Raw genomic sequence first — 25,034 nt, 5'->3', positions numbered from 1 at the left:
CTCCTTGCCTCAGTCTCCTGAATACCTGGGACAATCTTCTATCTTATTGTCATCCTCAACAAGGCTTCTCCCTCCTGGTACAAGATGGATGCTTTGAGCCATTATATCTGCAATCCAGGCAGCATGAAGAAGAAATGAGTTTGTAACCAGGGCTGATATTTAGATTCAGCTGGTGCACAGCAGTAGAGCTTTACCAGTAGCTTGATTATGAAATTCTTCTGGGCTGGGGATATAGCTCAGTGCTAGAGTGCCCAGCATGCACGAGCCCTGGGTTTGAACCTAGCACTGGAAAAAAAAATTAGTTAGATGGTGAATAGCTTAGCTGCAGGCCTCAATGCCCACCCCAGCCTCCCTGCTCTCCCAACCTTCCCCACTCATCCCCAGGAGCCACTCTCCTCCAAGACAGCAGCCCAGCTACTTGAAGCCTTCCAGGACACTCCCCTACACTACAGCCTGTGTCCTGTCAGTACTGGGTGTTAAATATTTGAATATTTATGTTAGATATATCCCTTCTTTGTAATAGTACCTCTAAGTCACAAAGTGGACATGTGTTCTTTCTTTTAATATTTTTTTGGTTATAGATGGACACAATACCTTTATTTATTTGTTTGTTTATTTTTATGTGGTGCTGAGGATGGAACCCAGTGCCCTCCACATGCAGGGTGAGCGCTCTACCACTGAGCCCCAGCCCCAGCCCCGGACATTTGTTCTTTTATGTCATTGACCAGAAGGAAGTCTTGTGGCTTGGGGGGAGGTTGGGAAGTGTTGTCTTTATTCTAGGTGGTCCTGTGCTCAGCTAGAAATAAGAAAGTGATTACCAACTGTCAAGATCAAGGGTCGGGGTGTGAGGATATTAGGAAAGAATAGCAGCCCCTGCCACAATCCGCGCTAAACAGGTGCTGGGCAGGACAGAGGCCGGTGAGCCTGGTGCACTGTCCACTTGCCAGCAGCCCAGGGACAGCCGGGTAACAGGAGGAGAAATCAGAGGCTAGGGGCTGTGTGACCAGAGAGGTGACCTTGGGAGACTGCCTTGAGTGACAACCGAGGGTCCTCAGACTAAAAAAAAGGGAAAATGTAGGAATGAGAGGCTGAGGCTGGCTTTTTTTGAACCCAGGGTCTTTACCACTGAGCCACATCCCAGCCCTTTCTATTTTTTATTTTGAGACAGGGCCCGCTAAGTTGCTTAGGGCCTCACTAAGTTGCTGAGGCTGGCCTTGAACTTTCGATCCTCCTGCCTCAACTTCCAGAGTTGCTGAGATTACAGGCTCCCATTGATAGGGGCTGTAGAGATGCTGGTGGGAGACAGTCTGTCTCTGTTTGAGACACACAGGGGCTGGGGTTAGGCTTCCAGGTCACGGGGAGGCTCTGGGGCCCAGCACGCACCACCATGGCCTGCACTGCCTTGGCCAGGATCCTTCAGGTGTAGAAGCAGTACCAGGTGAGAGTCCTCTGGGCCTTGGGGGAATTACGCAAAGGACCTGGCAGGTACAGGTCAGGCACTAACCTTGGGGCCCCATGCGGAACTGGGACCCAGAAGTGAGAAGTCATCAGGAAACCTGCCTCCCGGCATGGCTCACATTTCTGGGGAAAAAATACCTTTTCGGTTCCTTGAAAACTTGAGCTCACAGGAGAGTGGAGGTGGAGGGGATTTTCTTTTCTAGTTTGCACTTTTTTATATTATGGATAATTTTTTTTTCAGCAATCAAAGTAACGAGGACATTTAAGTGACTGAAACAGTGCAAGATGGCTTAACACCACGTCACCAGACTCCCCCCTCCACTCCCAGATCCTCTCCTCACCAAACTTCCCAGAGGCCTGGGCAGGAGTGGGCGCCCGCCCCCGTGCAGGAGTTGGGGGAGACAGGGAAGGATCCTGATGCTCCCCGTCAGCTCTGCTCTCCCCCGGGGAAGTCTGGCAGACCTGCACTGGAAGAGGGGACTCTGGGCTCCCCCTCTGCCCATATTTCTTGGAACCCACTTGCTTTTGGAGTCCGATGTCCACCCGCCCTGCTGCGTCTGCCTCCTACTTCAAAGCTGTTCCAGCAGCGCTGTGTGACCCGCGGCTTTCCTTAGTCATCCGCCATTGTTCAGCACTTGGGATCCTTCCAGTGTCTGTCCAGTGTTACAAAGGACCCTTCTGTGAACACTCTGGATAAAACACTTCCCGAGGGTATGTGGCTGGGAACAGAATTACAGGCTAAAGGATCTGAATAGCTCCACAGCTCTTGTTGCCCATGCACAGACATAAGGGAGTATTTTAAGAGGATTTTACTGACTTGGTACTTTTTTTTTTTTTTTTTTTTTGGTATCGGGGATTGAACCAGGGGCGCTTAATCACTGAGACACAACCCAGCCCTTTTTAAATATTTTATTTAGGGACAGGGTCTTGCTAAATTGCTTTAGGGCCTCTCTAAATTGCTGAGGCTGGCCTCAAACTTGCAATCCTCCTGCCTCAGCCTCCTGAGCCACTGGGATTACAGTCGTGAGCCACTGGGATTACAGGCGTGCACCACTGTGCCTGGGTCCACTTATTGTTTTTATAATTCTTTATTAAAATTCTGTCCTCACAGGGGTTGGAAAGAAGAGGGTGAAGGAACATTATTGTAGAGTAACAGGTGGGCAAATGAAGGGCAGCAACAGTTAATCTCAAACACCCTGGCATATTCCTCTACTTATGAAGAAAGGCTGTTAGAAAAGAGGCCTAGGGCTGGGCCGGGTGGTGCACACCTGTAACCCCAGTGACTCAGGAGGCTGAGGCAGGAGGATCACAAGTTTGAGGCCAGCCTTAGCAACACAGCAAGACTCTATCTCAAAATGAAAAATCAAGAACTGGGGATGTAACTTAATGGTAAAGCACCCTGGGTTCAATCCCTGGTAGCAGAAAAAGGAAAAGAAAAAAGACTTCGGTTGGGGATGTAGGTCAGTGGTAGAACACTTGCCTAGCACCTGCAAGGCCTTAGATCCCTGTACCCCTCCCCCCAACAGAGAGAGAGAGAGAGAGAGAGAGAGGGAGGAGAGGGAGAAGAAAGAGGAAGGGGAAAAAGTAAGCCTGACTGGTTCAGGCTCTGTCCTCTCTGCATCTCCACTTATGTGACAGGGTTGCATCCGAAGGTCCCTAAGCCTCCCTTTGGCTTGGGGTCTTGCAGCCTAGCAACGAGGAGCTGTGGGATGGGGGGTGTGTCCTTGAGCCCCACCTCTCTTGCTTTTAACCAGCTGTTGGAGAGTTCTGCCTCACCACTGAGCTGGGCCTTGGGAAGCCTAAAGCAGTCTCCACGTGGCCACTGAGGCATCCAGTTGAGACCAAAACTTGTCCCGGCTCTACCCAGCTGCTTCCTTTGGCTCCCTGGGTACACACTTCCCTACCCAGCTCTCCAGGGGTAGTGGCAGCTGCAGGTGCAGGTGGGGTGGTGGCAGAGGAGGAGAAGGGATAGCTCAGTGGTCTGTTCCTCAGAGGGGACACCCGTTGCAGGATGTGGGAGGAACCCGGGGCCTCCCCTCCCAGGTAGAAGATGAGATTCTGTCCCAATCTGCTGTGTGACCTGCCACCTCTCCAGGCCTCGGCTTCCCCACTGGGATAACCCGGAATGGGCCTGCCTGAATGGACTGAGGTTGCCCTCATTCCTCTCCTGGGGTTGGCACACCCGAGGCCGAGGCCGGGAGTGTCATTCCTCTGCTCAGAGTTGGACAGGGTGGGAGGGGTAACCAGACTTTCCCTTCTGATTCAGGATAAGGGGAGGCCCGGCTGGGCGGGATGGGGCTGCTTCCTCTTCCAGCCAGGCTGATTTTTTAGCTGGGTTCTCAAATGCTGGCTTTGCTTCTAGTTCCTTTCTCCAGCGGCTGCATTAGTTCCCGTTCTCCCCCATCTTTCTCCTGAGTCCTTTTTCTCCACTTGCCCCTGTCTCAACAGACAAACCAGGGTGGGACCTTGGGAAAGACCCCCTTTAACACCGAAAAGTATCTCTGAGTCATGGGGAGACCCAGAGTCTCACGACAGTGATTGTGTATATAAAATGTTAAGAGGGAAAAGCAGGGCACAGGGGACCTCAGTCAAACCTAAATCAGGAGGAAGTTTGGGTGGAGCAGGACTTTGAATCCTGACTTGGATAAGTCAGTGATCTTTCTGATATTCTGTGAAAATAAAATTATGACAAAACGAGGAGAGAGCTTTTCAAATGGAGAAGTGGGGACACAGGGGCAGAGGCCTTACTGACAGATTCCAGCTACTGCCTAGGAACAGGTCTTCTCATGACCTGACTGTAGGCAGTTACAACACGAAATCACACTGTGCCCAGAGGTGCCAGGTGCATATCAAGAGGTTATCGGACTCCTGTGTCGAATCCATTCTTGTCTTAATCTTCTATCAGTCATGTGCTCCTATCATACAGCACCTGCTTTTTCTCCATTTCAATAGAAGTTCCCTGGTGTAAGTTTCACACAGGAACAGAAAACGCAGGGAGGAAATGATGCAGCGGTGGGACCCACTTTCATGGTGGAAAATGAGCCCCCAAACAAAGAAAGGGCCTGGGTTATCCTGAGAGGAGGTCTAGTGAGCATATCAGTTTTCTTGGGGACCCAGGAATTTGGGGGTTGTTTTATCAGTCAGCAAGAAGGTCAGTTTAAGTGCTCAGGAAGTTGAGCCCTTGGGTCAGGGGTCTGTGCTTTGCATTTGGAGAGGAAGGTCAATGCCCCTCAAAGGCTGTCACCCTAGTGGGATGAGACACCTCCATCCTGCCTGCAATTAGCACGGGGAAAACATCTGTCTTGGGAGATGAAAGCTGCCAGTGCCTGGCTTTCTTTTATACTCCCTTTTTTCTCAATCACATTAATTTGGGGACTTTTCATTTCCCATATCTATTACCTAGAAAGAAATTTTTATCGCTTTTTACTGCTTGCCCATTTAAGCTTCCAGTTTTTTTCGCCTCCTTTGAATCACCGACTCAGACATACCTGAACCTGTGTCCCCCAAATGGCAATCCCTAAAATCCTCAATAAAACCCTCTGGTCCTTCTGCAGTTTCTGAGTTTGGTTTGATTGGCAGAGACAGAGTGTGGGTAAGGGGTGAGTCTGACTCCCGGAAACTTTACTGTAAGAACTTGGATAAACAGTTAATCTGTTTGCTGTTGATTCTCATCTGTAAAATGAAGATGAATAACCGCAAACAGTATGTCATAAAAAAAGGCGGGGGGGCAGAGAGGCAGCGTCCTGTGTCCAAAGCTGTGGCTCCGTTGGCAAGCTGGAAAAAGCACAGGCTAGAGAACACACCACAAAACTGGGTTAAACGTGTGCTGTAGAGTTTTCTGTACATAGAAGTAGTGAGGCTGAGTCAGGGGACATGTCTGTGCCTCTGTGGTGGCCGCTTGCCAAGCATGTGCGAGCCCCTGGCTTTGATTATTGGAAGGGGATGGGGTGGGGGCTCTGCCATACACAGTGTATAACGACTAGCCTTGACTTGATCAATCATGGGGCTTTCCTTTTACCATCCTCCACCACCCCTGGCCCCTGGCCCCCGGCCCTTCCCCTCCTTTCCCTCCTCTCTCCTTCCTCCCCGCAGGCGCCCTGCGGCGCGCTGAGTCAGGGGCCGGGGCGGGGCTTGCGCCTGCGCACTGCGCGGCGTCGGGCGGGGAGCAGGTTTATATTCGCGCGGTCAGCTGACGCTCTGCATTGCAGACTGCGGAGTCAGGCGGCGCCATGTACGCGGTCCTGTTCCTGGCCGGCCTCCTGGGCACTGGTAAGCCTGGAGCCTCAGCCTGGGGACAGGGTCCCCCGCAATGCCTCCTCTCCCGGGAGCGGACCGCTCGGGACTCGCTGCTCTGCTCCCCGGGTCCGGGGTGACGAGGGGCGCGCAGTGCGCAGGCGCTTGCGTGGGCCGGTACCTGCTGGGGCAGCTCCCGAGGCTGCGAAGGAGCCTGGGTGGGGGCGAGTGGGGCGGGGGAAGTAGCGTCTCCCTCCGGGCTCCTGTGGGTGCCTGCGCACTTGGGGCGGCTGCAGGCCTCTCCTGAGGCTGCGCTTCCTCCTGTGGGGTGGGTCTTACGGGTGACCCCTCCCGCAGCAGTGTTGTGCCTGGGCTGGTGCGCGTGATCGCCATGGACTCAAGCCCTATTCTGCAGGACGCAACAGTGCCCTTGGCCTTGTCTCAGGTTTTGTGTGGGCATTGCAATTACAGGAAGCACATTGTCATTCACGTTGATGTTTATCTTTGCGGCTGCATTTACTCTGAAGGCTGTAGGGGGTTTCTGCCATCTCGACTATTTTCCCCTGGAGTTCTTATTTCACCACCTTTAAAATGTCTTCCACAGCATTGACCAGTTTTAGCAGGGGCCTTCATTCTGGGGAAGATGTCAGCATGTGAGAAGTTGTGCACAGACTGTTGCACCTGACTATTGTCTCACAATAGCATTCAAGATTGTTAAATCCACTGCAGGTTGTGCAGGCAGCCCCTGGGGATCAGCTGCACTGTTTTCTGGTATTAGGAGGGACCCAGCTGCCCACCCTTTATCACTGTGACTCTTCTTTTTGTTCCCAAACTCTTGCCTTCACATCTTAACCTAATTTAAATCATCGTGATAAAGAGAAATGCTTGAGGTGAGAACTATGAAATTTATAAGTTTATTGGGCGTGGTGGCCCACGCCTGAAATCCCAGCTACTCCAGCGGTGGAGGCAGGGGCATAGCAAGTTCATGCCAGCCTGGGCAATTTATTTTGAATTTATTTCATTTTTTGGTACCGGCGATTGAACTCAGGGGTGCTTAACCACTGAGCCCACATCCTCAGTCCTTTTTAATATTTTATTTAGAGACAAGGTCTTGCTAAGTTGCTTAGGGCCTTCCTAAATTGCTGAGGCTGGCTTTGAGTTTTCGATCCTCCTGCCTCAACCTCCAGAGCTATTGGGATTACAAGTGTGCGTCCTCATACCTGGGGCCCAGACTGGGCAATTTAGCAAGACCTTGTCTCCAAAGAAAAAAAGGGCTAGAGGTGAAACTCAGTGGCAGAGTTCTGGTCTAGCCTGCGGGAAACCTTCATTTGATCCCCAGCACCGAGTTTAAAAGAAAGAGAGGAGAAGAAGAAATTCTGTATTTTGATTGTCTGGGAGCCAGATTTTAATCTCTGTACAAAGGATCTCAGGTCATATCCTGAAGGACCAGAAAATAAACTTGATCAGCTTCCCCAACCTCAGTTTCTGTTTCTTGGTAACTGTATAATTTAGGAGCCAGTTTCTATTTTAATGATCATTCAGCCATTCAGATTTTAATAAACAGTAATAAAGTGGATGGCAGTTGCTGGAAAACTAAAGAAGTAAATTTCATTGTGAATCAGTATGTAAGATGTTTTCCTCATGGTAGCTTTTGCAGCTCTGAAGGATCTGTCTTGGCCTTACACCAGGCTCTTAAATTTGTTTTATTTGTAGACTATCAAAGCTGATCTGGCTTATAAAGCTGTTGGGTTTTATAGTCACTGAAGAAGATTTATTTCTCAATGAAGTATATACAGCTGCTATTCTATGATCTGTATAGTTAGTAAACTAATGTTAGTCTCCATTTTTTTCTTTTATTTTTACAGTATTAACACCATTGTTCCTGTTTGCATCGAGTCACTTTATAAGACCCTTAAGAATTCTGATTCCCTGAGATCAGCCCAAAGGGACTAGTTTCTTTGGAAAAGTAAAATCCATTTCTAACATATGTGGGAATGTTGAACCAGTGTATGTGGTTAACCAAGGGACCCTTTTCCCCGAGCACTTGGGTAAATAGAGAGTGTATTACTAATGGCCTTGCCCTGACTTGCTGACTGGCCCTTAGGATTTTGCCAAGGTCACACTTGATAACACAGTATAGAGATGCTGGCTTGCCTCCACAGCTCTGCCGTGTTGTGGCTTTCTGGCAATGTTAATCCTAAAATTTCTTAAAAAACATCGAGACTGAGTTTGTGAGTGAAGGTGCCTGGTGACTGCAGCCATTGTCTGCCCACTGGGATTTTCACCACGAGGGCACCCCAGGCACTACTGTGGGACTGGGTGCTGTTCTGACTCTGGGAAGGCTTTGGGTTTTGTTTTAGTGGTGTCCTAGGTGGCTGGGGGTTTAGCTCACCGTGCTTGCCTGGCATGCTGCAGGCCTTGGGTTTGATCTCCAGCACCACACACACACACACACACACACACACACACACACACACACAGTTCTGGGGTTAGAGACACTTGGCTTTTTAGAGACACTTTACTTTTCTGCCCATCTAGTTGCTCCTGCCTTTTCTTCCCAGATAAAAAGAAAGGGAAGCGTGGCATAGCAGGTGATTGGAGAGCGTTTAGGCGGTTAGTCTGACATTGTTATGAGGCATGAAGACGCGGAGGTGCCCCGGCTGGCTCCCGAGTCCCAGGTTGTTCACTGGGCACGCCAGGTCCAGAACCCAGGGCTCTTCACAGTGCTTCCTCTTTCCACATCCCTCTTAATTTTTAAAAAATATAATGGGTATGACTTATGTCGTTACACACGGAAGTTGGACAGTGTGGTGAGTTGCCCAGGGTGACCCCAGTAAGAAGCCCAGGGTCCGGAGGGACACAGCATCCAGCAGCCAGCCCCTTCTTCCTCCTCACTGCCTTGTCTCGCCAGCCAGAGGAAACCTTCTGGGAACTTCTGACACTAGCCATAAAAGCTGCTGTTTGAACTTCTTACACAGAAAGTTGAGTTGCCGGGGTTCCAGGCTTGTCACCTGCCTGGTGGAATCCAGGTCAGGTCATGCTGGTGGGTGGCTGCTTTAGCAGGGAAAGTGAGCCGGGTGGATGAGCTCAGTGTAGAGCACCTCGTGGGAGGGATCGCTGACACTCAGCTTTCCTTGGTGCTGTCACTTGGTCAACGCTGCCTGCCTGAGTGGGCCGTGCCTCACGGAGGAAGGGTGTTCTCTAGGGATGCTACCACATACCGGGTGTAAGTGCTCATTCATTTGATTAATTTTTAATTAAGTAATTATTTTTACTTAAATTTTTTGGTGATGCAAGATATGGATTTATAGCATATCCTGACCGAACATCAATTAAACATTCCAGGTCTCCCCTGCCAGCAATTTTGGGCAAATCACCTGTTTAGCAATAGTAAATCAGTTGTATTCTGGGAAAACATTGGTATAATTCATGGAGGAATGGTTTGTTTTGACCAGTGATTTGTCAAGTTCTTGCAGTACACTTGACAGATTGTTTTGAATACCTGCTATGAGAGTTGAAGTATATTGGATTGAGTGGTATGGAATTTTCTCCATTAATGGAAGGAAAACCTAGTCCTTCATTTTCTTGTATGAAAATGTAATGTCCAGGCAGCTGGTTGGAGCTTGAATGGACGGGGAAGAGAAAGGGCAAGTTGCTGGCTGGGGCAGCCCCTAATGAAACATGCTTGGGAAACTTTCAAGGCCAAGGGCACACCACTTGGACAAGTGTGAGTGGCTTTTCCTTTTTTGTGTATCAGCTGGTGATGGAACCCAGGGCCTTGTGCATGCTCGGCAAGTCTTCCTCCACTCAGCTACATCCTCAGCCTGGTGAGACAGCTTCTTTTGAGGAATCCTGTTAGCTTGAATCCTAGACTCCTGGCTCTCCCACTCCCTTTTGGTTGTGCCACTGGGAAAGAAGATGCAGATTTTCTTCAATAGAAGGGAGCATTAGTTACATTGACCACTCGCTTTTTTTCCTTTGGTACTGGATGGGGATTGAGCCCAGGATGCTTTACCACTGAGCTACATCTCCAGCCCTTTTTATTTTTTATTTTGAGACAGGGTCTAAGTGGCTGAGGCTGAGACAATCCTGACTCAGGCTCCTAAGGTGCTGGGTTTACAGATATGGGCCACTGAGCCAGGCTGACTGCTTGCTTTAAAAAAAAAAAAAAAAGTGTATGCATGCATGTGCACCTACGTGTGTGCTGGGAATTAAATTGAACTTGCAGAGCGTGTGCTCTGCATTGAGCTATGCCCCCAGACTCCTCAAATTGCAATAATTTTAAAAGCATGATGATAAATATAGTTCTTGGGATGGAGAATTTGGTTGTTGCAGAAGTACAAGCTTCTTTTCTTTCTTTTTTAATCCTATGAAATGTCAAAAAAAAAAATCTTGTACAATCAGTGATTTTTTTCTTTTCTTTCTTTCTTTTCTTTTTTTTTTTCAGTACGGGGGATTGAACCTAGGGTGCTTTACAACTGAACTATATTCCCAGTTCTTTTTTTTTTGAATAGGGTCTCTTCTAAGTTGCTGATGCTGGCTGGCCTTGAACTTTCTTTGGTCTTGCCTCAGCCCCTGAGTTGCTGGGATTACAGCATGTGTCACCTGCCCTGATGAAATCTATAATTCTTTACGTTGGGACTGAGATGATACTGCAGAGTAGAGGCTTAACATTGCCACAATGCTGACACTAGCTGTATGACCTTGGGCAAATTACTTACCCTGATTTCCTCATCTGTAAAATAGCATTCGTCAGTCCCGTCAAGTACTGTTTGTCTCTTCACCACTGGAAGATACAGTGTCATGCTGTGTATGCTCTTGTCCCACTGGCACAGTGACCCTCTTCTGCCCCTGATTTCGTGATTTCCCTGACGACTTTCATTTCAAAGGATGTTGTGAGTTCAACAACAACATTAAATCGACTTGTTAAAGATGTATGTCCTAGGTGTAATTACTGACTCGGGAAAATGAGCCAGGGTAGGGAGCCACGATTATGCTCCAGGGGCCTAAACTAGGTTTGGTTTCTAGGTCAGTGTTGCTGTAGGGCCCCGTGGATCCCAGCTGGTTCCTGGTAACTGAATGCCGGGTTCTAGACCTGTTGGCACTAACTCTGGGGACCTGGGGTGAGTTGTTCAAGGCCCATCCTGTCTCCCATCCATTAGATGGAGGTGAAGTTAGAGTATGTAATAGATGCAACCAGTAAACAAGTTCACTCAGTTTAATAGCGAAGAGTAAAAAGCGTGTCTCTTTTTTCTCTGTCTCCCAGGCCTTCCCAGACAACCTTGAACCTGGTGGTGCTATTTCCTCCTCTTCTCTTTCTTTTGAGGGGTGCTGGGGATCAGACCCAGGACCTCATACGTGCTAGGCAAGTACCTGACCACTGAGCTCCACTCCCAGCTCCACCGTCTTTCTTTTTAATATAAAAGCTGGCACATTATGGACTGTTTTACATTTCTCTTTTTAACGTTGTAAAAGAGGAGCTGGGCACGGTGGCAACATCTATAATCCCAGCACTCTGGAGGCTGAGGCAGGTGGATCACATGTTTGAGGCCAGCTTTGGCAGTTGAACAAGAAGACCCTGAATCAGAATAAAAAGCACCCCTGGGTTCAATTCCTGGGTACTGGAAAAAAAAAATAAGGAAAAGGTGAATAGTTTAGATATTCAGAAACATAGAAGGCAAATTATAATGAACCGCCAGTAAGAAATGGATCCCAACAACTTGCCTCCCTCGCAGATAACCACCTTTTGGGACTTGGTGTTTATCATTCCCCTGCAGGTCTTGGTACATGTAAGTGGAATCTTCAACAGTCTGTACAGTATTGTTTTTAATATTTCAAAAAACTTAGATACTGTATGTATTCCTGGGTTAGTTTTTTGTCTTGTTAGGAAGGTTATCCCTGTGGCTAGTGTGTAGACCTGTTTCATCCATTTTCACAATAGCATAGTATTCCATTTGTATCATTCCTGTTCTCTATTATGTGGAGAGATGTTTACATTTTTTCTAGTTTGATTTTTCTATTCAAATTGCTTCTATAAAAATTCTCTTACATACCTCCTTGGGCACATAAACAAACATTTCTCTAGGGGCCATACCTAGGAGCACACTGCCAAGTATAAGGACGCATTTCACCTTAACGAGAAGTGGCTGAATTGTTCTCCAAGATGATTGTGGCCTTTGATATTCTCACAGGATATTCAGTTTCAGGTTTTGCCATATCCTCGCTAACGTTGGATATTTTTAAAACTTTTAACTTTTGTCGATTTGATAGTAAAAAAAACGGAAGTGGTTCCATTTGCATTTCTTTTGTTTTTGTAAGCAGTTTATCTTAGAGGTTATTTCATGCTTGTCAGAGGGATCTTTTTTAAAAAAATGTTTTCAGAATTTCGTTTGTGATCACTTTTGATTTAAAGAGAAGTTACAAAGACAGTCCAGTGAGTTCCTACTTACCCTTCACCTTATTTATTTTATGTGGTACTGGGATGAAATCCAGGGCTTTGAGTTATACCACTAAGCTAAATTTCCAGCCCATTTCACATATTTGTGTATTGGAAACAGTCTCATTAAGTTGCCCAGGCTGGCCTTGAACTTGTGGCCCTCCTTGTCTCAGCCTCCCTAGCTGCTGGGAGGCTGAGGCAGTTGCATGCCTGTATGTGGCTTACTTAATTGTTAACATTTTTTATAACCATGGCAAGGCATTAATATCAGAACAAGATTATTCAGTAGACTGTAAACTTTATGTGCATTTTTTAAAAGACATTTTAATTTAGAGATGGGGTCTCACACTATGTTACCCAAACTGCCCTCAAACTCAAGATCCTCCTGCCTCAGCCTCCCAGTACCTGGGATTGTAGGCATGTGCCACTGGGTTCAGGTCTTTATGCAGATTTTTACCAATTTTTCCACCAGTCTCATTTTTCTGTTTTGGTATCCAGTTCAGTGCACCACATGGTGCTTAGCTGTCATGGCGCCTTAATCTCTTTGTAACTCTTCGCTGTTTAAAAAATGATGTGTCCTGGCATGGTGGTGTGTGCCTGTAGTCGCAGCTACCGAGGAGGCTGAAGTGGGGATCGTGGGTTTTGAGGCCAGCCTGTGCAACTGAGTGAGACACCTTCCATATTAAACAAAAACAAAACCCCCAAACAAGCAAGCAAACAAAACCTGAGAAGGAGTGCCACCGAGTGTCAGAGTGACCCAGCATAGTCCTAACTCGGCACTAGAGCACTTTCCTAGTTAGTGCGAGACCCTGGGCTTAGCTCCCAGTGCCACCACCTCCACAGAGGAATCTGCAAAGATGTGAAACGAGTCATTCTGCTCATTAAATGTTAATTAGTTCTTTTCATTAATATTTAGGGAATAGGGTTTTTCCATTAAAAGCCTGACACATTTCACATCTGATGGGCTTATCAGTATTCCTAAATGATTAATTTTAAATCAACAGTCCAGTTTGGTTATGGAGTGGTTAGTATTGACAGAAGCCACCCACACGAACAAAAGCTCTTTGGAATCCTAACTTGCATCTGAGTACAGAGGCACCCCAAGACCCAGACGTTAGAGAACCGACTACCAGGCTGAACCTTTAGGGAACAGCCAGCTTCTTTGTGGAACCATAAGGGGGAAGTCACTTCCTCAAATTATACCTGGTTCCCTTTTCCCTGATTTACCTCAAATCAGAGCCACCAAGGACATCTACTATGTCGGCATCTTAGTTCCTTCTAACAGGAGATTTGCTCCGGAATGTCGTGGGTGGCTTCCCTTTAACTTGGGCACAAGCCATGATGTACGTCAACTGTTCACTCTTTTTTTGATGGTGCTGGGGATTGAACCCAGGGCCTTGTGCATGCGAGGCAAGCACTCGACCCACTGAGCTATGTCCCCAGGCCCCCAAAGTCACTCTTGATTTGTCAGCTTCTAAAGATAATTTTTTGTGTGTGGGTGTGTGACTGAAGTCTCCGTCTTTGTCCTCCATGCTGATTAATGCCAATTTAATCATGAGGACACGGTTGTGAGAAGAGGGAAGAAGAAGTGTCATTGCTTTGCTAGCAAAGGAGAGACTCCTGTCCCTAAAGCTGTGATTCTGTCCACTGGGGAAAACCCAGGGCTGTCAAAGAAGCTATTCAAAGGCCGTGTGCCCGGTGTGCCCTGACGGGGGTCCCTGGTGCTCCCTGAAGCTGTATGGAAATGTACTTCTCTGATCCTCAGACAGATATCTCCTTCCTGTGGTGGCTTGTTGAAGGACAGGGGAAGAAAAGGTAGCCCTGTCCCCCCGATCTTGTTAGGGAGGGGAAGGGGAGAAGAGAGAGAAGCACAGGTCCCTTTACAAACAAGCCTCGGAGAAAGGAGGACTATATTCAGAGGGGAAAGCGACCACTGCGACAGGTGGGTGCCGGCAGTTAAACCGGGGTAGCTCTCATGGACCTAGCCACCTTTTTATTTTTTGAGACAGCGTCTTGCTAAGTTGCTAAAGCTTCAGAGTTGCGATCCTCCACCCTCAGCCTCCTGGGTGGCTGGGATTTCAGGTCTGCACCTCTGTGCCTGACTTCTTACTCCTTTATTCTTAACATAAGTGATTTTACCCAGGACAGCAACTAGCGAGAATGCCAGATTAGTTGCTCTCATTTCTGAACGAGAATGCCAAGAAGAATCCCCTACTGTGGTCTCAAGTGTTATGAAGTATTCTCATTAAATGTTAACTAAAGGAAGCTAAAAATGACATTTGTAATAAACATACACGTCTCTGAAACTTTAGTTAATGAGCAATCATGCAAGACAAGTTCAGAATACCAAATTTTTGTGGTTTGCACACAATCTTTTTAGGCATATTATTGTCTTCAGGTGTGCAGGGACCACAGAGCCTGTCAGCAGGGGTAGGTGGGAAAGCCAGTGCACCCACCCACCTTTTTTTTTTTTGAACTGGGGATTGAACCCTGGGATGGTGCTTTACCAATGAGCTGCATCCCTACTCCTCCATTTTATTTTATTTTTTTTGAGACAAGGGTCTCCCTAAGTTGCTCAGGGTCTCACCAGGTTGCTGAGGCTGTCCTTGAATTTGTGATCCTCCTGCCTCAGCCTCCTATGTTGCTGGAATTAGAGGCGTGTGCCACCACACCTGGCACCAGTGCTCCCTGTGTATTTGATCGGGTCAGCTTCTGGGAAGTGCGCTGGATCCGCAGCAGAACCTCACACACTGACTTAAGTTCCCTTGAGGACTTAAAATGATGCCAGTGTCACCTCTGACCCCTTCCTGTGCCTGCTGACCAACTGGATCCTGGGCAGTCCTGCCAGTGGCTCTCTTCCCTGCTCAGGGGTTGTCTTATCTGGTTGGCCTCTGGGCACCACTGGGTGAGTGCCAGTGTGGAAGTGGACGAGTTTTTGTTGGACGGGAGGACTCTCAAATTGTTGGATCTCCATCCCCCAGATTGCACCACTCTCGTATGATTTAAGAACACTGTGTCCTGTCCCTCTGTCTCAGTCACCATTGAACAGGTAATTCACCTGAGTACTGTCGCCTTATTTGTGTGGATAGATTCTTGTCCTGGAATGACCTGGCTTGTGAGAAAATTGAAACATGCAGCAGTGGCGAAGGAGGAGCAGGGAAGAAAGAGCTGTTGTCTTTCCTGATAAAGGGCAGATGGGGGCCAGAGGGGGTGGGATGTCACCCCGCAAGCTCACAGGTTTTCTTGCCACTGATTTCTTATGTGATCAAAGAAATATTTGGACCTTACTTTCTGCAAATCAAGGCAGGCTCTCCCTGAGTGCGTTATTCTGAAAGATTAAATGAGCAGCGTTTTCATTCTGGCATGCAGAATGTGTTCTAGAAGCAGGATTCTCTAAAGAAGAGGTAAGTGCCCTCTGCCATCAGAGAGAGGTATTTGTGACACCAGCTGTTTGGTGGAGCGGTGTTGAGTGCTTTGCATTACCTCCTGCTCTTAGGGGACCAACTGCATGGATCCCCTGGAGAAAAGGCTAAGTGCGGGCAGGGGAGGGGGATGAGTTAGATTCTGCCTCTCCTGGGGTTATCCTCTCTTAGTTTCCTAGCAACCCACCTGTTGCTATGGCAACTCATTACCCAGGCAGCAGAGGCAATATGCTGTGGAATGTTTCTGGTTGCAGATGCTGGGAGGCTGCGTGCATTTTGTTATCTTTCTTTTTGGTAGCTAGACTGAAGCAGTATTCAGCAGGTGTTACCTAAAATATTTAAAAGGAAGAGCACAAATAATGAGACTGAGCTAAGGAATAAGACCCTCGGGTATACATTCTGGGAAAGGGGACCCCTTCATTCTGAGGTTGTTTTTGAGCATCTTTGGCAATTACGCAGGGCACACGGCTCTTCAGCACCCTCAGTGGCTTAGCCTTAGTGAAGACTTGGCATTTGGAGAGTCTTTTGGTGAATGAAGTAGTTGATGAAGGATGTGCGTTAGTGTGGTGTAGGCTCGATCTCAAACAACAGAGACCTGGAATACTGACATCTGAATTCTTTTTTTAAATTTTAATGGGTGGGCGGGGAAGTTCTGGGGACTGAACTCAGGGGCACTTGACCACTGAGCCACATCCCCAGTCCTAATTTGTATTTTATTTAGAGACAGAGTCTCGCTGAGTTGCTTAGCACCTTGCTTTTGCTGAGGCTGGCTTTGAACTCACGATCCTCCTGCCTCAGCCTCCCGAGCTGCAGGCTCTACTCCCAGATCCAGGCTCTTCTATCTCCTTGTTCTGCATCTCTGAAGTCTGGCCCCTTTTTAGAGTCCAAAACGCGACGCATTTCCAGCCATCACAGCTAGGTTTAGAGGAAGGCCTGACCTCTGTGTGCATCCCGGCAGCCAGATGTGGTGTCATAGCCAGACCCTACTGCAGAGGAGACTGGAGAGTACTTCTGTCCTTACGAACGAAGAGGAGATGGATGTAGGGGAGCATTTTGGCGACTCTGCCACATTGACGACTTACTGTTCTAACAGGTTGTAAGGTTTAATTTGATTTTAGAGGAAATGTTAGAAAGAAAAGTTATACTTAAATATAGAAGTTGGAATGTGAACATCTCCCTTGGTCCCCCCAGGTCCACCTTTAACAATTAGCCATAAAGTCACTAAGAGCTTCCCAAGGCCAGGGACGCAGATGGGCTTCAGGAAGCCTTGGCAGGCCTTCAGTTGCCCTGGCAGGCCTTGAACTTGTGATCCTCCTGCCTCAGCCTCCCGAGTTGGTGGGATTACGGGCGTGCACCACTGTGCTCGGCCAAGAAGAGGTTTTGGGGTGCTCTTCTAAAAGATGGGTGTTGCCAGGCATGGTAGGGTGCACCTATAATCCTAGCTATTCAAGAGGCTGAGGCCAGCCTTGGTAATGTAGCAGGACCCTCATCAACTTAGACCTTGTCCAAAACTAAAAGGGTTGAGAGTGCACCTCAGTGGTAGAGCACTAGCCTATGTGCCTAAAGCCCTGGGTTCCATTCCCAGCACCACCAAACCAAACCAAACCAAAAACAAACAACCCCACCAAAATAAAAGGTGTGCCAGAAACATTTTGAACAATAACAAGGCAGGTGCTGGAGTCCCTGGAGGCCTCTAGCCCAGAGCTGGTGAACAGTTTCGTGAGGCACTGGAAGCATCTCACCTGGACATTTGGGCCTTGATGGGCAGCCCTCTTTCTTGCTCACGTAGAACTGCTTGGTCCCTGTAGATATAGGGATCATCTCCCTGGGCTCTTTGCAGTATGGCCTGGGAGTCACTTTCCTCTTGAGACTCCTGGGTCTTGGGGTCAGTAGCAAACTGCTTCTGAGGTTCCAGAATCCAGCTCTCTAGATTTGCCAACTGCCAGGTAAGTGCCTGATCAAATGTCGTCTGAGACTTCTCAGGGGGCGGAGGCAGGAGGATCACAAGTTTGAAGCTTGCCTGGGCAACTTAGCAAGACCCTGTCTCAAGAGAAAATGAAACAAAAAAGACTGGGGACCTACTCAGCGCTGGAGAGCAGGGGAGTTTGCCTAGCGTTCCTGTGGCCCTGGGTCAACCCCAGTACTCCAAAGGAAAACAGGAGGAAGAGGGCGGCCCAGTTCACTACTGAAGAACCACCTGTTCGTGGGTCTTGGTAAGGTCCCGCCATCGATACCATGATGGTGATAAATGACACTGGGTGAAGAATGGTGCCCCAGTGTTGTACCGTGTGTCTTGGCGAATCCTGGGGAGTGTTTGAATCCTGGGGAGTGTTTCTAGTAGTAGAACCAAGTTGCAGGTTTGGGAAGGCTGAGGTCTCAAGGACACATAGGTCGAAGTGGTGGAGCCAGGAACTGGGTGAATTCAGGACAGCTGTCAGAGCCAGTCTGGTCGGGGTGGGCGCGGATTGGGACCCCAGAGATGCTGGCGGGTGGGTGAGTTGGAGGCGTGTGCTTTGGCATTTGGGAGTGTTTATGTGTGATCACACCATCTTGATCCTTTCTGCCTTCAGTGCCTTCATTTTACAGATGAAAAAACAAGCTCAGAAGGACACTGGCCTGCCTAAGGCAATTGGACGGGAATTAGCGAGATAGGCTGGGAGGCAGGCAGGTCATGTGTTTTGTTCCCTCTGGAGCCAAGGCCGAGCCTGGAGGTGGAGGTGCAGGCGCTGTGAGGAACACCAAAACTTCCAGCCAACAAAGAGGCTAAGGCAGGAGGATTGTGAATTAGAGGCCAGCCTCGGCAATTTAGTTGATACTGACTCAAAAAATAAAAAGGGTTGGGGATTCAGGTCAGTGCTGGAGCATCCCTGTGTTGAGTCTCCAGTGCCAGGAAACAGACAGAACACCTAGATGGTGGTGATTTGCCTTACAAGTCGTAGTTTAAGGATTCTTTCTTGCAAGAAGTCTTAGAGGCACCCAAATCACAGTTCCACTGAGCTTTCTGTGCCTCCTGGCCTCATTAATTTTTTCTTTTTTTTGGGATTGAACCCAGAACCTATGCAAGTCCTCTACCTGTGAACTGCATCTCCAACCCCACCCCCCTTTTTTGGTACTTTGTTGAACTCAGGGGCACTCAACCACGAGCCACATCCCCAGCCCCATTTTGTATTTAGAGACAGGGTCTCACTGAGTTGCCATTGCTGAGGCTGGCTTTGAACTCGTGATCCTCCTATCTCAGCCTCCCGAGCTCCTGGGATTACAGGTGTGAGTCACCATGCCTGGCTTCTATCCCTTTTTATTTTTGGAGTCAGGGTTTTTGCTCAGGTTGCTGAGAACTGGTGATGTTCCCGCCTCAGCCTCCCGAGTTGCTGGGATTCATGGTGTGCGCCACCATGCTGGCTGGGATCTTTCTCTTGCTACGATGAGTGCATGTTAAGAGGTTTAGAATGTGTCTGTCATCATCTTCTAGAAGATTTCTGTGTACTTCTAGGCTTGGAGTAAAAAGGCAACAGAGCACCATCCCCTCTCTAAGGAAATACACTGAACTCTGGGCCTTAGAAGACAGTGAAGGCCTGTGTCTCCTGGCTCACGGCCTAGGCCCTGGAACTGAGAAGGGAGTGCTTGCTTTGTCACAAGATTCGCATTTCTAGTCAAACCAGTGCTGTTCTTGTGACAAGTTTAACTAGAAACCTCGAGGGGGTCAGGCAGACATCGAAGAACTTTCCTTGAGTTCAGCATATAGCCTCAGAGAAGGAAGTTGGTATTTGGGGTAGGGTGTGGGAGGGTTAGAGCAGAGGTTGAAGCTGTGCTGCCAACGGATTTGGAGAAATAACTCACCAGAAAGTGGTCTGGGTGACTCTTAAATGATGGTCATGTCTGAGAACACTGAGGATCCCATCGGCCCGGGAGGTCCTCCTGTCCAGCTTGCCCTCCAAGGATGGCTCTCCTCAGACCCCCTCCGAAGCTGGGTGCTGTTTCTGTTTCTGCTTGGTGGGCCACCTCTGAGGCAGCCCTTTCCCTTCTGTACCCCCCGGGTGTCAGGTACGTTGCTTGCCTTGACATAGTCTGGGTCACTTAGCCTCTGCTCAGGGATCTGGGATCTGGGGTCTGGAGCCACCCAGAACAGCTCCACCCCATGCAAAAGGCAGGAGGTGTTCTTCACTTATTTGGAGCCCACCGTGTGCCTCCCCAAAGTTCAGTTTCCCACTGAAGCCTCCCAGCGCCCCCAGGGACTGTCTGGAATGGCAGCTGGCACACTCACCTGCTGAGCACCTCACCTGCTGAGCACCCCATGGGTTCTCTGGGTCTGCACCTCCTGCAGCTGGAGCCCCGCCCACCTGCCCTGTCCTTCAGTCCTTGTGTCTCTCTGATCTGTTTTCCCTCTCAGCCCAGCTCACTTCTTGAGGCTGCGGTTTTGTTTGCCCTCCGCCTCCTCCTGTTGGATTCCTCTGTGGGCCTCAGCCCTTGCTGCTGCCAGGTCTTGCTTGGAGTTCCTTATTAGCCTTCCAGGCAGGTGGTCTCCCTCTGTGTCCCCTCCCTTTCACTTGTGCTGCCTGAGGCCTGGTGGTTAATCCCATCAGTTTGGGAGGCTGAGGGAGCAGGATCACAAGTTCAACGTCAGACTAGGCCACCTAGACTGTCCCAAAGGAAGGGCAGAGCAGGTCGCTCAGTGGTAGAGCACCCCTGGGTTCAGGTTCTGGTACTTCAAGAAAAGGAATAGAAAGAGACTCATAGACGTGAGCTTGCTTGCCCTGTGTCCGCTCAGAAATCCCTCATGGTTTCTGTGACGTTGCCCACAGGGTGGACCCCTTACGTAGGGATATGTGACAATGAGACCTTCACAGAGTGCCTGGGATTCTGCTTTGTTCTGAAAAGACGGGGACAGTTTTTCCTCTTTGCCAAAGAGACCTGCTGTCCTTTGGAAGGTTCTGGACCCCCCTCCCCCCCCCCACACACACGATACAGTCTGTCTTTCTAGCACTATCCTTCACATTCTTGTCCAGTTTTATCCCAAAGGCTCCTCTGGTCATTCCCTCTGTTGTTCCCAGTGTGTAGAAACATCCCTAGGGCTTAGATGTCTGTCCATGTTGGTCTCCTGCCTGAGGACAGCAGGCTTGGCCCAGTCAGTGGAGCTAGCCGTCCTTGCCTGAGCTTCGTGATTAAACCCACACCTGGGGGCCCCGAGAGCCTCCTGGAATGAGGTGCTGGGGTTGCGCCCAGGGATTTGCCCATGTGAGGAAGCTCTCTGCCATTGAGCTACGTCTCCACCTCTTTCTATTTTGGGACAGGGTCTCACTAAGTTGCCCAGGCTGGCCTGGAATGTGGCATTCCTGCCTCAGCCTCCCAGGTAGCTAGGATGACCAGTGTCTGCCACCGCATCTGACTTGGCAAGAGAATTTTGTGTGTAAATACATTTTCCCAGTCTGACCCACTGCTTGATTCCTTCAGGGGACAGCACTCCTGAGAAGTGAGCCGGTAGCTTGGAGCAGCAGGCCCTGAGCCGTGGCTTCAGCCTGCGTTGCCCTCCTGAGCCCAGCAGTCATCTGCTCACATGCGACACTGTTGCATACCACAGGCTGCCGTCTTTACGGGCATCTGTGCAGTCTGGCTTTAGGCTGGAGGTAGACGGGCAAGTCTTGCTAAGAACTGAGTTTCCAGAGTTGGGATTAAAGCCTTGTTCTCCAGGGTCCCGTGGGATCTGTTTCAGGTTGTCCGAGTCTGCACGCATACATTCCATTTCTAATCTGGGGTAGAGGCTTGCCACTGTACAGAGGTCATTGAACTTTTGGGATTGAACAAGACAGTGGGCTTGTGTTAGCTGGACCGGGGCAGATAAAAGGGGCTACTTAAGATTGGTTTTAGTCCAGAATGTCCTGTCCAAAGCAGATAACAAAGCTACAAAGCTGTGATTGAAGATGATACTGTGTCAAGTTCCTAGAAGAAATAACTTACAAAGTATTCTTTTTCTGTTTTAGTGTTACTGGGAATGAATCCAGGGGTGCTCTACCACTCAGCTACATTCCTGCTTCTTTTTATTAATTTATTCATTTGTTATTTTTCTTTTTTGGTACCAGGGACTGAACTCGAGCACTCAACCACTGAGCCACATCCCCAGCCCCATTTTGTATTTTATTTAGAGACAGGGTCTCACTGAGTGACTTAGGGCCTCGCTTAGGGCCTTGCTGAGGCTGGCTTTGAACTCAACATCTTCCTGCCTCAGCCTCCCGAGTTGCTGGGATTACACACTTGTGCCACAACGCTCAGTTGATAGTGAGTTTTGTTCCTGAAAAGCTGATCAATTTTGGCCAGTAGGAGCCAGTTCCTGGCTGAGAGGTTGAGTTGTATTGCCCAAGCCTTGGTGAGCGTGAAGAATGGCAGTCCCCTGCCCCTCCCTCCCCTGCAGTCCTGCTCCTGTCTCTGGTGTCTTGAACCCATCTTCTGGTTCCCTCTCTGCACTGGGCATTCCTTTGCCTGTAGACCTATTTTGGTAGCTTTTTGTCTGTTACTGGGTCAGAACCGGGCAGTGTGTCTTGCTGGGTGCTTTTCAGGAGTCCTGGGAGCCCATGTCTGAGATGGCCTGGGGGGAGCTCCTGGGTCTTGGGACTCCTGTTTGTGCAGTCTCCTACCCTGTGCTCCCCGGCACCCTTCACCCTCATGACGCGCCCCCACCACACCCACTTCCCTGCACCTGGCACAGCCTCATGTGACATTACTGGTTAGCCTCACTCCTGTGAGCCATCTGGGGACCTCGCTGCTGTTTGGAATCCAGCATTTACCCACAGTCACTGGAATCCAAACCAACAGCTTTTGGAGAGTGGCCAGTTCAGTTGAGGTTGTCACCTGGTTGCCTTTGTGGTTTGGCTCCCTGGGGACAGGGAGGACTATAACCTGGGCAGCAGGTTTGTACCCATTTGCTGATATTCACAGGGGTGCAGGTGATCTGGCTTGAGCCTTTGGGGGGACCTAAGTCTTTGCACTAGTAGCTTGTGCAAGTAGTAATGGAGCATTTGTTCTTTGTGCTCCTGGAGGAAGAACCTGCCCCCACTGCTGTGTGCCTGCCCCGTGGCCCACCCTCTCGCTGGCCTGCAGGCAAGAAGCTGCACGCAGATGGCTCAGTGGTTCTCTCCTGGGTGGCTCTGGGGCTTTCCTCTTAGACTTGGGCCAAGTGTCTTCTGTTTACAACAGAAGCTGGTTCAAGCACGATGTCTGCCGGGATTTGGCCTCTGCGCCGTCCCATCATGCTCTAGTGTAGTCGGATGGCATCCATTCTTGTCCACCTGAGGAGGTGGCTCAGAGGGAGACGGGAATCGGAGCATTTCCCACAGTCTGTGGTTCTGAAATCCAGGGTGCTCTCGATCTGTGTTAGCAGGTGTACTCTCAAGGTAGTTTATAAAACATGTTAAAAAATATTCTACAGTGTTTGCCTAGTGAGTGTAAAACCTGGCATCCATGCCCAGTGGCACTGGGAGTTGAGAACATAATTCAGTGGGCTGGGGTTGTGGCTCAGCGGTAGAGTGCTTGCCTAGCGCATGCGAGGCCCTGGGTTCAATCCTCAGCACCACATAAAACTAAATAAAAACAAAGGTGTACAACTAAGGAAAAAAAAATGTAAATCATCACCTTTAAAAAACAAAGAAGAAGAAGAACATAATTCAGCTAGCCAGCCTGCTTTATTTTCTTATCTTTATACAACTCGTGTAGTCATGGTTTTGAATTTTTTTCTTTCATATATTTCATCTTTGCAGTTGTGTTTGTCAGCTATGTAACAGTAGTTACATACAATTAGTTGCAAACAGTAGTTTATTTGATAAGGTTAGTCTGCCCCTCCCCCATGTTTAGCCATTTAGGTTATATCTGCATGTTTTTAACATTGTAAATGGCACTCAAATATATTTATGCATATTTTGCCTCTTAAATTATCGTGGCTTCTTAATGTTTGTGTGTGTGTGTGGGGGGGGGGGGGCTGGGGATTGGACTCCAGGACTCACACAGGCTAGGCCACCACTCCTGGATTTGCTTTTTGAAGAGGGATCTTCCCCCTAGTAAATCTTGTACATTCAGCAGTCACACTGTTGTTGGCCCTAGAAGAAACTTTTACTGTAAACTTCTCACTGTTGTGACATAGGTTTTTCCCCAATTTGGCTAGCTTAGCTTTAATGACCTGCATTCTTTGGTCCCTGGTCATGTTGGGTCTTCTGTCTTTTCTTTTCTTAGCTCTCTGTGCCTGGGTTCTGCGGGAGGCCTTTCCCGGGCACAGCAACAGGTGACACTCCACGCCCCTGGTTTTGGATGGACTCGTGATTTTTTGATACCCAGGTGGCTTGTGCAGCCTTATTTCCTGCTAGTAAATTTGTTTATGTGCAAAGACTCAATAGAGTGAGATTAATAAAAGTGCTCTTGAACTTGAACGGCTCTAAGAATCCTTATTTGATGTAACAAGGTTGATCTGGTTTCCACTGCCCCTTTTATGGTGTTTTAGCTTTTCATTTATGGTTTTCAGTCTGCAGAAGTTAGGGTCAGTCTTCGTCAGTTTTTCCTCCTGCGGTCGCTTTCATTACTTATGGAAACTTACTAAGATTGAAAGGGTGAAAGGGCCTGAACCCCGATACTGTTTCAGTGTTTGGAGAGGATTAGCTGGGTGCATCCCTCCAGCCCCCGTGACCCGTGACCAGCCCCGTTTCTTGGCTGGACAGCCAAGCAGCAGTGTGTTTTGTGTTCCGTAGGCTGGTGAGGGGCCAGGCGCGTGTCCTGCCATAGGCAGGGGCTGGAGTAAGCCAGGTGCCACCTCCGCATGTTGGTTTTTCTTTCAGCTCTAGCCGGCCCTGTCCCAGACCTGAGAAAATGCTCCGGGGGCTCAGCCGTGCTGTGCCAGGACCTGAAGACGGCGGTGGACTGCAGGGCCCTGAAGCACTGTCAGCAGACCGTGTGGAGCAAGCCCATGGTGGTGAGCGCCTCGCCCAGGCAGCCTCCCCTCCTTCCCTTCTCCAGATCCTCCCTCCAGGTCCTCCGAGCACCTCCTCTCCCCTTGTGTGCTCGCCCTTCATCGTGACCCTGTGTGGGAGGCAGGGCCTGTCAGCTCTGTTACTGCCTGATTCACTAGGAAGTGAACAGGGTTCCGTCCCCCCAGGTCATGCCGTCTTTTGGCGACCCTGTGCTGCTTTCTGGGCCACTCTGTAGGTCCCACTTCCCACCTTAGATAAGGGTCCCCTGGGCAGGTGGGCATAGCTCATCCTTTGTCACTCACTCCACAAATATATGCTAAACTCTTCAGGTCTTCCCATTTCATATTTCCCCTAAATCCTCTCAAACAGGCAAACCACAGATTGAGATCCTAGAGCTTAGTAGCAACTTAAAACTTTATTTCCAACTACAGCCACAGTGGGAAAGATACCACTGGTTTTTCATTTAAATGATGTTAAATGCAGCATTTTAATGTGGGACTCTGAGAAATAGTGAGACCACAAACCTCGTGTGCATTCTTCATG

General features: G+C 49.0%; 1 protein-coding gene across 1 annotated transcript in view; it reads left to right on the top strand.

Moving 5' to 3' along the window:
• Positions 1-5,622: 5,622 nt before the first annotated feature.
• The window catches only part of Psap (prosaposin), a 33,485-nt gene continuing 14,073 nt past the window's right edge, over positions 5,623-25,034 (top strand). Inside the window, exons 1-2 of the mRNA XM_077105510.1 lie at positions 5,623-5,727; positions 24,360-24,493. Coding sequence (XP_076961625.1) covers positions 5,688-5,727; positions 24,360-24,493 — 174 coding nt within the window. The 5' untranslated portion in view covers positions 5,623-5,687. The remainder of the gene's footprint in view (positions 5,728-24,359; positions 24,494-25,034) is intronic.

This window comes from Callospermophilus lateralis, chromosome 15 (genome assembly GCF_048772815.1).
Source record: "Callospermophilus lateralis isolate mCalLat2 chromosome 15, mCalLat2.hap1, whole genome shotgun sequence".
Taxonomy (NCBI): Eukaryota; Metazoa; Chordata; class Mammalia; order Rodentia; family Sciuridae; genus Callospermophilus; species Callospermophilus lateralis.
The sequence above is the reverse complement of the archived record's forward strand: the minus strand, read 5'-3'. Positions and strand labels throughout refer to the sequence as shown.